Below are 14808 nucleotides of genomic sequence, written 5' to 3'. Positions count from 1 at the left end.
GTCTCAGGGCCTCAGGACCAAGCATCACCCGGAGGGAGCTCTCCTCTGCAAGGGTGCCGCTCAACTCTCTACCGCCGTTTCCCTTCACCAGGGCAAAGGCGCACCTTTGACTGGATAAACCTAGAGACACGGACTTCACCACTTCCTGCATCTCTGTCCTTACAAGGAGAAGTGGCTGGACGGGTGGATGGCATCAGAACTTAGGAAGCTGAAATGGGAGACTGCGCAGCCCGCTGGGGGTGGGCTAGGGTGTCAGATGCACCGCCCTACCCGCTCCCGGGTCTTCCTCCTTTGGCAAAACCAAGGGCAGAATGGAAGGGATGGGAAAGGAGGGGAACGAAGGTCTTGCATATCGCACAGCTAGGTTTCTAGAATTAACCATCTCTCCTTACTGCCGACTCTAAAAGCTGCACTCTCCGCCGGTTCACAACCTGACCGATGATCACACATGCACGCGCCCGGCCGCCGCGCCCTCCCAGTCCCCGGTCCCTCCTCACCTGACGTGGCCTTGCACATCTGGGGCATCCGGGTGACCCTGCTGTGCGCCACGAAGGTGCTCTGCGAGGAGGTGCTGTACTGGGAGCCGCTGTCCGAGGAGGTGGAGCTGGTGTGCGACAGGCGGCTGTGCTCCTTGTGCGAGGCGCTCGAGCGCTGGTACCACTGGCGCAGCTCGTCCGAGACGGCGGCGCGGCCGGCGCCCTTGTCGGGGACGCCCTCGCGGCCCAGGGATGGAGTCCGCAGGATCTGCGAGCGCGAGGGCGTCAGGCGGCCCGCGTCGCCCTCGTCGACGCCGCGCCAGCTCTCCCGGAAGAGGCCGCCGGCCGTGTAGGAGTTGGAGGTCTTGAACTGCGCCTTGACGCTGTAGTGGCCTTCCTGGTCACTCTCCAGGCTGCGCACCACCACCGGTGTGGCGCCGCCCTCCACGTACAACGGGTACTCCTTGATGCGGTACTGCGAGCTCGGCTGGCTCTGACTGTGCAGGTAGACGCCGTGGCCGCCGCCGCGCGCCGCTAGGTTGGGCATGCTCCCGGAGTTCGCCGCGCCCAGCGCGCCCGCCGCCCGCTGGCGCTGGCGCTGCCGCGCGCGCGCCTTGGACGGCGAGTCCTCGGCCAGCGTGGAGTAGTTGGCGTTCATCTGCGCCGGGTAGTAGTGCTCCGAGCTCGAGTGGCTGGTGCACGACGAACAGTCGTCCATGGGGTCCGAGCCGTTGCTGCTACGAGTCCGTGGCGTGTAGAAGTCGGGGCTCCCAGTGTCGTTCTCCGAGCCCAGGAGCTTGCCCTGGGACTCCAAGCTGGAGCTCCGGTGCCGAAAGTGCAGGGCCAGGCTGTGCAGCCGCGTGGGGCTGAGGTCCACCGACCTGCGGGGAGAGGACCGGCGAGGTGGGTCTGGGGGCGCCCAGGGGAAGGGGCTGGCGGCTCTGCGATCGCGGCCCGGGGCCTTCGGAAACGTACATCAGACTTCGGAAACAGTCCAAGAGTCGGTGCTTCCCAACCCTCCCAGGTGAAGGCAGGGCGAGAAGGGGACGGCTGATCCCCCAGGCCTCTGCTCTGATGTTTAATTTTGAATGGGCGGTGGGGTCAGAGACAGCGCCCACGTGTTACTTCTGAAAAAAGCACTCCAATAGCCAGCACCCCCCCACCCCGCTTTTTTTTTTTTTAAAAGATGAAAAGAGAAGCTACAGACACAGCCAATCAAGATTATCCCCGTTTTAGCATTATGTTAAGCCGCTGAAATGCCATTTTTTTTGAAATGCCATTTTAGTAGGTCAAAAAAAAACAAGCCTTGCAGAAGCAGTCATATGGTTCCACCCAGTACTATTATGAAACCCATGTCAATAGATTTCTATTTCCCTGTGAACACCTGTGTAAAAAGGAAGACTGGTGGCACGTGGAATACTTAAAAATGAAAGAGGCAAATAAACACTCCTCCACTACTTTGTTTATACTCCATTCCACTTATTGGAGCCACACAATAAATATCCATCAATATGGCCATGGGGGCAGAGTGTAAGGACTCCACAGAAATTCACCATGGCTGGGTTAACCAAGTACATGAAGAGGCGAGTCCCAGGGGTGACTGTCACTCGGGGTAGACTGTGAAATCCCAATCATGTGGCCCTCTTTGACTCAGGCCTCAGTTTCCTCTCTGGTTCCACTCCCTACTTCCACTCAAGCTCATGGGAACATGCCAAGTGCAAGCCTGAATCTGGCTCTTTGACCTTCCTGTTCCCTGAATATCCTTAGAGCACACCACCCATCCCATCCAGGTCTCTGCTCAAATGTTATCTTATTAGAGAAGACTTCTCTGTTGGTTTCATTTAAATGATAGTCTCTCCCTTCACTCTCTAGCTTCTTGCCTGCTCATTATTCTTCTCAATATTTATCACTGCTGACATTTCTTTACTGTGAACTCTCTTCCTACTAAAACATCAGTCTGATGGGAGCATGGTGTAGTCTTTTTTGTCCCCTGCACTTGGTACATAGATGCACTTGATAAGTATCTGTTGTATGAGTGAGTGAGTGAATGGATGGATGGATGGCTAGATGAGAGACTCTTGCCTGGAGAGCTCAGTTTTATCCTGTATAAATGGTTTACTACTTACAGCAGATCACACTATCTGTCCTTTGAACTATAGTCCCTATGAACTTAAGTATTAGAGAAAATTGAATGATGGCTTTGGTTTTGCCTCTTTTTAGGAAAAGAAGGTGGGATTCACTGAAAACTCACTTTTCCTTCTGCTGTGTAATGTACCCCCTGGGGCATTCAAGGAAGTCCAGGATAAACTTAGGCTTAAACTTAGGTACAAGGGGACCTCCTCTGGGCAAGGCTGTTCTGGTCCCTGCTAATCCAGCTCAAGTTCCCACCTCTGCTCTTATTGGGAAAGCTCCTTCCATACGCACAGTGTCTGGGGGATTCTCTGACCAGCTCCTGGTGCCCCACTATGCAGACAGTGGGATATAATGTGTTTCTTGGCTCCTGGGGTCCTTCTGCTGCCGGCTCACTTTTTAATTCTGCTTCACTTACAGAAGAGCATACCTCATCAGTTCAGTCCTGACTCTAGTTCACCAGTTACCTGGGCCAGTGTGGGGCCAAATTTTTACAAAGGTAGGGGTCTGGCCCATGGAGGGAAATGGGGAGACTCACCTCGTGGAATGCACATAGTGGGGACTCCGGACGCGGAGGTCGGGTGTGGATGGCATGCTGCACTGCGAGTTCCAATGTGGGAGGCTGCGGATGGGGCTGGTCTGCAGGGAGTTGCTCCCGCCTCCCGCTTCGGCACAGCTCCCCGTGCTGGGGAAGCGCTTGTGGCTGCTGCAAACCAGAGGAGGCCACGCTGGTCACTGCCTGCCAGGGCTGCCCCTTCTCTGAGGTTGCTGACTGTGGCCTCAGGACATCCCTCTAGGGGTGGGGGAAGTTTGCCCAGGACTCCCCCAGAAGTGGTGGGCATCCTTATCCCTTATCCTTCATGCCTTAGGGCAGTGTGAGATGAAGCCCCTGTTCTGTGAAGCCCCTGCCCTCAACCACAGTTTCTGTTTTCCATAAGACAAATATTTACCTGTCCGGGCACCCACTGGGAGTTTTACGGGGCATAATGAAGGGAAATGAGAAAAACAGAGAGGCAGACAAAAACCTCCCTCTCCCATATCAGCTGAATAATGAACTGGAAATACACAGCTAAGATTACAGCTGTTTGGCTTTGGAATTCTGTTGGATGATGGTTTAGGGTTCTCAGCCACTTTGGGATTCTTATGAGTGGACTCTCATTGGCCATTTCAGAATACTTCTGCCTATGATTTCCTAATTAATTCTCATGGAATTTAAGGACATTCAAGCAAGCTGCTGCCAACGTGGATTGTGAGCCAAAAACCCCAAATTTCCCTACGAATGACAAATCTGCACCTCTGGCAGGTCGGCAGCAGAGGGCGCTGTGGCACAGCCCTGCTAGAAGGCAGCCCAGGGGAGGCGCATGCAGGGTGCGGGGGACCTGAGACTTGCAGATGCTACTTAGCCCTTGGATTCTGTCCAAGTGTGGACAGTGACCTCGTGTGGCCTTTCCGGCCCAGCTCACCTGGAGTGACTGTGCGAGGAACGTTTCTTGACCTTCTCGTAAGGCTCATCTAGCGAGGACTCGCTCCACATTTTGGGCTTTATGGGCGACTTGTCATAGTCATTGCGGTGATAGTGCATCTGCCTGAGTCCCTCCAGGGACTGGGGAGGAGGTGGCCGGTTGTGCGATGGTGGCCGAGGAGGGAGCCCCTTGTGAGGGGACTGTAAGGGGGACAGTGTGCTGGTGACCTGAGAGTCTTCTGCACCAAGACGGAAAAAAGAGTGGAAGTGAGCAAGGGTCATCCTTCCCCCTTACCCCTGCAGGCTCCGCCCACCCTAATTCCACCCCCGCCATCGGAGGTCAGTGGACAGGAGCTGTGGTTTCACTGTTTTACCCCTCAAATCAGTAAGTGCCCCTGGAAGGAGCTACCTGCGATGGGAGTGGGGGGCCCAAGTGATGCAGTTATGCCCCTTGGTAGGTCCAGGGTCTGGCATATGGGGAAGAAACTGATCACACGCAATGCTAAGGACAATCTATTCCTATTCCAAGTTCTCTTTACAGAGGAATCTCCCTCAAGTGTTCTGCTTTCCTCCCCGGAAGAGACTGGAGTCCACAGAGGTCAAAACCAGCACTGGATCTCTGATATTCAAAACATGGCACCCACTCCCCTGCAGTTCCAGGATTTCCTCCCACCCATGTAATGAATAAAAACATGACGATCTGATTGCATATAGCAGGACCAAGACAACTGGGCAAATACCCTGCCAGCCTCATCCCACATCAATGACAACGAGTATTATCCTTATAGTTATCATTATGACTAGGAGCAAGATCTTCCACGTTTTCTGTCTGAAACACCCCTTACCACCTGAAGTTTTCCTAAAGGGCAAACAAATAAATAACTACCACTTAATACAATGGATTGGCCAAAAAAGATTAAAAAAAAAAAAAGTCAAAAAGATCTTACTGAAAAACCTGGATGACCTTTTTGGCTAATCCCATATTTCCATATCATTAATTCCCTGACATCCCCAGGTTGGGCTTAAATTCATGGGAACATTCTCTAATATGGTTCTGTGTTTGGAATTCCTTCTTCCCTGATGTGTGGTGGTGGTGGTGATGGGGGTGGCGGCGATGGTGGGCTGGGGTTGCGGGGTGGTAGGTGTGTGAGCGTTTCTAGTTTTGTAAGAATTTCCCAAGAAACTATCCTGAGAATCACTAGGTTTTTGGAGGTCAATGAGAAAGAAGAAGACAGTTTTCTAGGTGACCAGGAATCTAAAGGGACATCTTTCTTTCACTTTCACCATTTCTCAGGAAGGTACAGAGACTTGTTTTTTTCTGGCTGCCTGTAGGCTCTCCTAGCAGGTTTCAATCTTTCTGACCCAAACCAATGTCCATTTCTTTCCTCCAGAAATTACACTCAAAAGGAAACTATACATGGTGTTTAAATCATCTGTTCAGGTAAAAATGTGGTTTTGGCAACTAAAAAAGTCAAACACCATCCACTCACTTGGATAGCATCACCAACTCAATGGACATGAGTTTGAGCAAACTCCAGGAGACAGGAAAGGACAGGGAAGCCTGGCGTGCTGCAGTGCATGGAGTCACAAGGAGCTGGACATGACCAAACAACTCAAACCACTCAGCACCACCTTAAATCTTACCTCCAGGCCCCAAGACATAATGAAATTCCAATAGGCATGTGTTTCTGTAGTGCCCACCCACTCTCAGCCAAATAGGTGACCACTGAGCAGTGAAAGAAATACAGGGAACCCGGTGCCATCTTTATCCGGCTCCTGGCTTTCCATTGAGCTGTTTCAGACTACATATAGCTTAATCCCAGGCTGTCCCAGACTACACTCAGCTTAATCCCAGTTTAATCTATGCTCTGAGTTCTCAAGCAGGAAACAGACAACATACCATCTTCAAGAACAAGGGCATCTGACAGGGAACTGTCTTCACTGGCAATATTTCCGTCTGGGAAAACAAAAAAGCATAAATGTATGAGTTAAACACATCCCTTAGACAAAGCTCTATCTGTGAATATCGTTGAGTTTCCCACCATCCCATTTCTTTCTAATCAGAAAGAACCCATGAAACAATCAAAATGCTCTTAGGCACTTCTTTTGACAGTCTCTGTGGTAGGTCATGACTCACCCCCCATCCCTGACACTGCAATGTGCCTGTTCTTTGTTTCACTGGCGACAGCAATACTGAGCAGCTTAATATCCAGCATAAAGGCTGCCTGGCCACATCATTGCCCCGGCCCATCTCAGGGCGCGTTCCAACTCAACCCAAGGAAGTGACCTGCTATTTATTCTACACACGCGAAACTAGGGTGAGGAGCTTGGTTTGGCTCATATGACAGTAAATGACTTCTCAATAAACTTCTTAAGCCATTAGCAGACAAAACAAGCTTCTAAGTACAGCTTCTCTCTCCGAAGCTTATTTTCAGAGACACCATTCAATTAACCATGAGAACACACCCAGAGGGAGACAGAAAGATAATCCCCTTCCTTTAGCAGCTAGGGAAACTGAGGGATATCTAGGGAGGGATGGCTTGTCCAGGGCTGTGCTGCTCTCCTGGCTAAGTCAGCAAAAGATCCCAGGTCTTTAGATCCCAAGCTTAGCCTTTTATCTCTTAAATAACAAACCAGGCTAAGGCATGGAAGAAGAAACTGGAATTACTCTAATTCAAGTGGGCTCTTATGATCAAACATATTTCAAGGAGGCAGAAAAATGGAGAAGGTATATTCTTAAGCAGATAAACACATGGCTAACAGCTTGGATGGGACCATTCACCAGCTGGTCAGAGAGGGAATTACAGACGGACTCTGCTGGCTGCCCTCACAGAATGGCCCTCGCTGAGCAGGCAGGGGAACCATGCTCTTCTGTGGTCGACCAGCAAGACGTCTGTCCCTCAGCTGTCCCTCCCAGACTCCGTCAGCCTTGCTGATGTTTCTGCAGAGTTGGGGACCCCCCCAGGTCCCTTCAAGGGTGCAGAAGAAGTCCCAAAAGGCAGAGAAGACAGAGGAAGGCAGGCTGACTGCAGCTCTTTTAGGGAAAATGACAACATCTTCGCCAAGGACAACAGGGCAAGAGGCAGAAGGACAGTTATTTCAAATTTCCTAGAGCAAAAAAACTGTTTTATGATCTTTCTCTCTTTGAACTAAGAATTCTCTTTATTTGTATTGCTTGATGAACTATGAACTGCTAGGAGACACAGCCTTGACTAGCATCTTGGAGTCGCCAGTCTGTTATCCCCTCCCCAGGATGCCCCCAGTTTTACGCTACAGCAATATATATAGAGAGCAGTGGTAAAACATACATAATGGAAAGTTTACTGTTTTAGCCGTACAGTTCAGTGAATTTAAGAACATCCACACTCTGGTGCAGCCATCACCACCATCCAGCCCCAGAACTTGTCATCTTCTCCAAACTAAAGCTCTGTCCCCATAAAGCAGTAACTCCCCTGTCCACCTCCCCCAACCCCTCGTAACCTCTCTTCTACTTTCTGTCTTCCTGGAGCAAAAGTATGATAAATATGTATAAACTATGAAAGGATACTTGATGATATATCTTAAAGAAATTGATAAGGAAGGACCTACTATATTCAGGGAACTATATTAAATTATCCTGTAATAACCTGTAATGGATAAGAATCTGAAAAAGAATAGATGTATATATCTAGTCTTTTGTGAATCACTTTGCTGTACACCTGAAAGGAATGCAGTGTTATACAACACAACTATACTCCCATTAAAATAAAAAGAGTTTGCTGACTTAAAAAAAAAAAAAAGGATCATGATAGCTGGGAGAGACTTGAGAGTTGGTGATGAATTCTGGGTTCTTCCCTTCTAGTGTTCACCAAATATAGTCTCCCCAGCTCCTAACCCCTCCTGGACCAGGGTTTTGGGCTCTAGACCATCACAGTGGGGAGGCCCAGACCTCTCCAGCCTCAGCAGTGTGACAGAAGCCTATGGAGACAAAAGAGGGCTGCGTGGGTGCTGGCCTCGGGGTAGCCCAGCCTCCCGCCTTTCCCTCCAGACCTGGGTAGGGTGACCAGGTCCCTGAGGATGTCGGAGCCTAGGCTGGCTCAGGACTCAGCTCCCAGGAGACTGAGAGCAGTGCACTCCCAAGAGGCCATAAAGAGTAATAATACTCCTTTGATTTGTATAATCCCTTTTATCTCTGGTTCTGAGTGCATCTTATTGATCTCACTGGTACCAGGTCTTTCTAGCTTCATCTTATGGATGGAAATATTAACACACAGGGGTACTTCAGCAGCTTGCTAGGTTACTCAGGGGTCTGGGCTTTGGGTCCACCTCTGGACAAGGACACCCATCCCCTGAGGCCAATGGGGGAAGGGAAGAGACACCCACAGTGGGGAGTGGTCTTAGCACTGACCGTCGATGATCAGCGAGGCCCTCTGGGTGGGTTTCTTCCCAGATTTGACGCGGTTCTCGTTGATGGCGCTTTCAATCTCCTGCAGCTTCTTCAGTGCGTTCAGATAAGAGGTTTTCCTCTGCTTCTTCAGTTTTTTGCTGACATTGGGGTCACTGGCCAGGCGGCGGGCGGCCTCTGTAATCTGGGACTGAATGGCAAACTCCCGCTCCAGGCGCTCCAACTCGGCTTCCTGTAGGAGGGGGAGCCGAGGCCGCATTTAGGTGGATGCTGAACAGGTGATGCCCATCCTCCCACCCCTGCCCTGCCGCGCGAGACATGCGCACTAGGGAACCAGAGGCCTCAGCGCCCACGCCAGCTGGGCCCGGCCCCTCAGCGCCTGCTCCTCCCGTCCCTGGCAGCCAGGGACCTTGACACGCCTGCTTTTGAGACTCTAGGCCTCTGATCCATCCTGGGGACAACCATCAGCCCTGAGACTGGCACTGTCACTGAGAAGCAGGGAGTTTTCAGGCCTGGGGGCCGCTAGGGTTCATTTCCAAGGTCTCCAGCAATGTTCTGGAAGACCCAGCGTGGAGGCGATCCAGGGCCCACTGGGTTGGCGTCTGCTTTCCATTAGGGGCATGGTCTCTCTGTGCTCTTCTGTGGGTTTGCTAGCAGGGGACTCACAGGGACATCCCCACCCCCACCACCCCCAGCTGCAGCACATGCCCTCTGTCTCTCCTATTTTGAGTCCTTCATGCTGGGCCTCATCCCTACTTAATCATGCCTCCTTCAGATGTTTTCTGTGAGCTCTGCTGTCCACACACACCTGCTCTGCACACAACTTCTGCTGAATGACCAGGGACCCCCCCGGTGAGTCTGGCTGATGGGTGGTGGAGCGGGCCCCTGCTCCTTGGATCGTCCTGGGCACCCCTTCCTTTCCCGTGTGCCTCCCTCCCTTCCTCCTCTACTCCTGACTTTGGCTGAAAGGAGTAGGGGGATGAATTTTCCCTCAAACAGGGTTTTGAACCCAGGAGAAATGCAACTGTGGCTGCCAGCAGGTGCCTGGTGGGCCCAGAGGATGAAGGGTCCCCTCAGATTAACTGTTGGCTTCTCTGCAGCTCAGCTGGTCCCTTCTGCAGACACCACCCAGACCATCAAGACCAGGGGAGCCCAAGCCTGCATTGTAGCTCCGGAGGATCCACAGCCTGGCTAAAACCTGAAAGGAATGGATCTAACCACGGAAGAGCAGATTACCGAGCTCGCTGGAGTCAGCACTTCCTAGTAAATGGCCAAATACTCCACCCTCACTTGTGGGCACCGTGTGCCAGGCAGGGTGCCTTCATCAGGCACAAAACTCTGAGCTGGACTTCACTTCCTGTGGAGCCCTAAAGGGACAGGCCCAGGGGGAGACTGAAAGGAACAAGGGGCTAATAAAAGTCCCCGGGTCCTTCAAACACCCACTGCATTTCTTCATCCCTGGAGAAGAGTAACCATAACAAGGTAGACTCTTGCCCGGACCCTCGAGACAAAAAAGTCACCAAGGACACAGCCTGGTCTGCGAGAGTGACCTCAGCTCGCAGCTGCTCCTGGGAAGGCAGAACAGCCCTGGCCCAAGACCCTGACTGCGATTTTGTGGGAGCCCAGGACACACTCTTACTACTTAAACCAAGCCAAGGACAAGGCTGGCGGCTCATCCGCACAGATGGCTGCCTGCGTGTGAACAGGGAGGTCAAGGGCATTCCCAGGAGAAAGGGGCATCTGCTGCTGACATCTGCAGGAGACAAGGATTCTTCGGGAGCCGAGTCATCTTTTAATGGGAAGTGTGACAGGCTCTGTGAGAAGGCGTGATGGGAACGTGGGAAGAACAACAGGGCATGGGCAGGGTGGGGTGCTCACTCAAGTGGGGTCTCCCCTGGAAGGTTCAGTGCAGGTGTCTGACTAGTACAAGAGGAGTGGAAGTCTCCAGGCAATTCTGATGACAGCCGGGTTTGAAAAATACTCCACCAGATGGTTCTCTAAATCGCACTGGCCTGCACCCCAGTTCTGATAAAGTCCCAGGCCCACCCACAGCCCAGCACCCCTCCTCTGACACCCCTCGTGGTTACTAAGCATCTAGCATTTGTCAGTACTGAATTAAATATTTTCTGTCCACTTGCTCACTTAATCCCAGCAACAGTCTGGAGAAATGAGGGTCATGACCTTCGTTCTACACAAGAGGAAAACTGCCTGCGGGTTTGGATGAAGGGTTCTGGCGCATCCACCAGTTCCTCCCAGTGCCTGGGGATGGGGGGCTGCTATTACAGATTTCAGGAGACTGGTCACCCCCTCAGTTGTCTCCAAGGCATATGTGTTTCCCCCTCAACTCAACCACTGCACGTGTTATGTGACAACATCAGGTTCTCTTTTTAAAAACACTAAGCCCGTACAGAATTCCCTTCTCCACTGGCTCTGATTCCTGCCCTTTGAAACCCTCTGTTCAATAGCATTGTAATGAGTAACTGTATTCGGAATAAATTTGGAAAGCCATTTCCTGGACGTGCCCCTGGGGCCTGAGGTGTGCCTGGCCTTGAATTTCTCTTGCTCTGAGACTGGATAACTTATTAACCAACTGGGTGCCCAAGGCTCACTGGAAAACACTCTGATGTTGGGAAAGATTGAGGGCATGAGGAAAGGCCAGTGACAGAGGATGAGATGGTTGGATGGCATTACTGACTCAATGGACATGAGTTTGATCAAGCTCTGGGAGACGATGAAGGACAGGGAAGCCTGGCATGCTGCAGTCCATGGGGTCACAAAGAGTCGGACACGACTTAGTGACTGAACAGCAACGAGGGCAGCCCGATGGTCTTTCCCCAGCAACAGCGCCCCTGCACCTGCTGACATGGCCTCGGCATTCTTCCTTTCTGATCGTTTTCTCTCACAGATCACACAGCACACTTGGCTCTCAGTGACAAAGAGCTGGGAGAAGTACACATGACTGTTATGGAATATCCTCCCGCTAACCTTGCTGCCTGCGACAGGCCTGCTGAGTCAGACACACAGCCTCTGCAGAAATCAAAGTGCTTTCAGGTTAACACAGGTAACCAATCCTACTACGGGCACGGAATACTGGCCAAACAGATAACTTAAGAAAAGACTACAGGAGGGCTACTCAGGAGGAAAAGAGGGTGTGGTGTTGGGTAGAATGAAACATCATTAGAGAAAACCCTGGTGCCCTCACAAATAGGCCAGGAAGGCAGGTGTCAGAGAATCTAGCCACAGAGAGAAGAAACATGCACCTCTCCTTTGGGCAAGATTTTCTGCTCATCCAGCTTGAAGGCCGTCCCGATTCTTCTTCGAACAATGGGTGGCTCCTCTCCTGGATCCAGGGGATACTCTATGGGCAGTTTGCCCGTCAGCTCCTGTAGAGGTGTGACATCATAGGAGGAGGGATCAGCAGAGCGTCCATGACTGGCTTCTCGGACATGGACACACGCACGCACACACACATACATGCATGCACATACACGGACACACACATGTGCACACACACGGACACACACGCATATATGCACACACATACACGTGCACACACACATGCACACTGTTCAAAGTACAGATCCAATACATAGCTTTGAAACCATAACCTCACACAATATTAAGGTTAACAGGAGTTCCTACAGTGCAATTTCATTTCTACAAATGTATGAGAGCAGTCCTTCTTTTACAGAACAGAAGCACTTGGAAAAGTTTTTCCCAAAGTAAATTCCTATCAGGTAAGTAAAGTCACTGTTGGTTTTCATCATAAAAGCCCGAATTTCTTTCACTTGTTAAGTTCATACACGTGTATGTGGTGTGTCTACTGAGTGCCCAGCGAGACTGCACAGCCAGTAAGAGCAGTGGCAACACGAGATCGCTGGTCTTTCTGGCTCTAAACTCTGGTTCTTTTCACTGCATCAACTATTCCCTCTCAAATATCAAAGTTTAAAATGAGTCTTTCAAATGAGCTTTCTTAGGAAGATTGGTATCTATTGGGCAAATCCCAGAAAAGGGCATTATTACATTATTTAAAACCTGAATATGAGTAATAATTATTCCACTCTGGCCGGATGCTCAAGGAACAGGCTGAGCTCAAAAGAAATTAAATGTGTACAGATATGAGTTTCAGTTGAAACTGAAATATAATCCATATTACTGACAAAGCTATTTAAAAAAATCTGGTGTATGTGCCTTTGAGGCTCTGGAAATCTAACTGTTGTGAGTAGAAGGACAGTGAATTTAGTGGACAGACCACCATGGGGACAATGGTCCCAGGAAAAGGCGAAGAGAGGTCTGTGGGATGATTCACGGTTAGGATTAGGCTCTCTATGAGTGGTTACCTTTGGGCTGAATAAAGATTACATTTGAGTCAGCAGCTAATCCACCTAGTGGAGCCCAGGAGTCTACTGCAAGGAGTCACTTCCAGGGACCAGAAAAGCCTGGGAAACCCACTGCCTGCCTCCGAGGCACAGGTGGCCCTTCCAGGCAGAACCGAGCCCTGGTCTCTAGTCTCAAACCAAAATGGATGCTACATAAGGACTCAGTGCAGGCTCTTCTTGGGAACATCTGTCACTCACGCAGAAACTTCTGTGCCAGGCAGCCTCCTATGGGCAGGTGAGTCCTGATCATTAGATTCCAGGGGCAGACTGACCTTCCGACAGAAGGAGTGATCTGGCTTCTCTGCGCCACTGCTGTGTGCATCACTGGGGTGTGTGTCTGTACTTGATGGGTTGTGTGTGTGTGTGAGTGCATGTGTGGGTACACCTGGCATGTACAAGCACACCCACTCCCTGCGATCCCAGGCCTCTCCTCCTGGGTTCAGGCCATCAGGAAATGACCTCTTGGGCTTTTTATTCCCCAGTGTAAGCATTTCAGAGCACAATGGACAAAATGCTCTGCAGTTTTCTTCCCTGTTTTTTTCTTTCCCCTCTTATTCTTTTTTACAATGTGGTTCAAATGTCTCTCAAGTAGTTATGTGTTTACTCGGCAACATTTTTATCTACTGCCCTGAAAGTCTGCCTATAAATAACATGACAGATAGAGGGTTTTATGCTGTTGGGACTTTCTTTTTGACTTTGTGACTTAAAAAAGAAGGGAAAAGTTGTTAAAATGGGCATTGATTTAAAACTCTAAAGAGTCTATGGTTTTCTAACATAAAATTGCAGATCAATTGCAGTCCAACATATAATAAATTTTTTTTAAATCTATGAAAAATTTAAAGGCTGTCTCTAAATTTCCTCTTCCATTGTAAGGTACTACAATGGAAGAGGAAATATTGAAAAGTTGTATTGATAATTACTGCAAATTGAGAATCTGTATTGTCCCAGCAAGAGTACCAAGCCTTCTGAGAATAATGAAATAAAACTTCAAAGAAGACAAAAAAAAAAAAGTCTGTGGTTTTAAAACAAAATATCTTTTTTAAAAAATGAGGCTACTGATTTTCCACCATCTGCTTGAAGGTATTTGAGTCCAGGCCTTGATTCTCCATATTTAATCTGATTTCACGTGTAACCAGAGCTGCTGGCGAAAGGGGAATTTAACACACCCTGGTGAGAGGCTCAATGGACCCGGTTCCCCTTCTATTCTTATGTCAGTTATACTCTGCCAAACACTCCCACTGCATCTCATTCGGGCTGCCCCATGCCCCAGATGACAAAAAGCTTCTCGATACCCTGAGCTGAGGGGCATGGTGTGTGTGGGGGGGGGCACAGAAAGAGCAGGACTGTCAGGAGACAAGTTCTCCTGTCCCCTGAGTTCAGAGGAGGTGGGAGACTGTGACCGGCTTCTTGTGAAGTCATTTCTGCCACTCGAGCTCTATTTTCTGGTGTCCACATTACAAAAAGTAAGAGCTTTGTTTTCCTTATTTTGCTTTTATATTTAAGAGATGCCCGTAGACCTTTAACAGACATGCTAACCTTGCCCGGACATGTTTCACCAGTTTTATAGTGCTGGTTCCCTGCTGGGTTTAAGGATGCTGCCTTTATTAAAAGAAAAATAAGGCTTTACAAATTAACAACTGCAGATACCCACACCCATGTTGTCTCAGTCTTTCCAACGCATTCTTTATAAAGAGCTTGCTGATATTAACAGTATCACAGAGCACATCCCCCAGCCGGGCCAACTGCTTTTCCCAAGATTTGCAAAGGATTTGCGCTAATGTGGGTCTGCTTTGAGCTGGCTCCGGTTTAAATCAATCCAGAGCATAATTAAGCCAAGTTGAACTGTAACGTAATCTCCTTCTGTGGCCCCTGCTTTCATTCTTCCCGGAGTAAGGCATTATGATTTGGGGGAGGGGAGTAACACTCTTCAAGTTAGTTTGGGAACACCTTTCCTCTTCCCTTTGGGAGTTTTTGACC

The 14808-nt window shown here is 50.0% G+C and overlaps 1 protein-coding gene across 9 annotated transcripts in view; it reads right to left on the bottom strand.

The window, feature by feature from the left end:
- FRMD4A (FERM domain containing 4A) overlaps positions 1-14808 on the bottom strand; it is a 515353-nt gene that overhangs the window by 16452 nt on the left and 484093 nt on the right. For all 9 annotated transcript variants that reach the window (XM_044928112.2, XM_006066017.4, XM_044928110.2 and 6 more), the window contains exons 16-21: positions 11713-11835; positions 8456-8684; positions 5969-6025; positions 4070-4307; positions 3145-3312; positions 498-1357 (exon numbers count right to left, since the gene is read on the bottom strand). In XM_044928112.2, coding sequence (XP_044784047.2) covers positions 498-1357; positions 3145-3312; positions 4070-4307; positions 5969-6025; positions 8456-8684; positions 11713-11835 — 1675 coding nt within the window. The remainder of the gene's footprint in view (positions 1-497; positions 1358-3144; positions 3313-4069; positions 4308-5968; positions 6026-8455; positions 8685-11712; positions 11836-14808) is intronic.

Source organism: Bubalus bubalis, chromosome 14, assembly GCF_019923935.1.
Source record: "Bubalus bubalis isolate 160015118507 breed Murrah chromosome 14, NDDB_SH_1, whole genome shotgun sequence".
Lineage (NCBI taxonomy): Eukaryota > Metazoa > Chordata > Mammalia > Artiodactyla > Bovidae > Bubalus > Bubalus bubalis.
The sequence above is the reverse complement of the archived record's forward strand: the minus strand, read 5'-3'. Positions and strand labels throughout refer to the sequence as shown.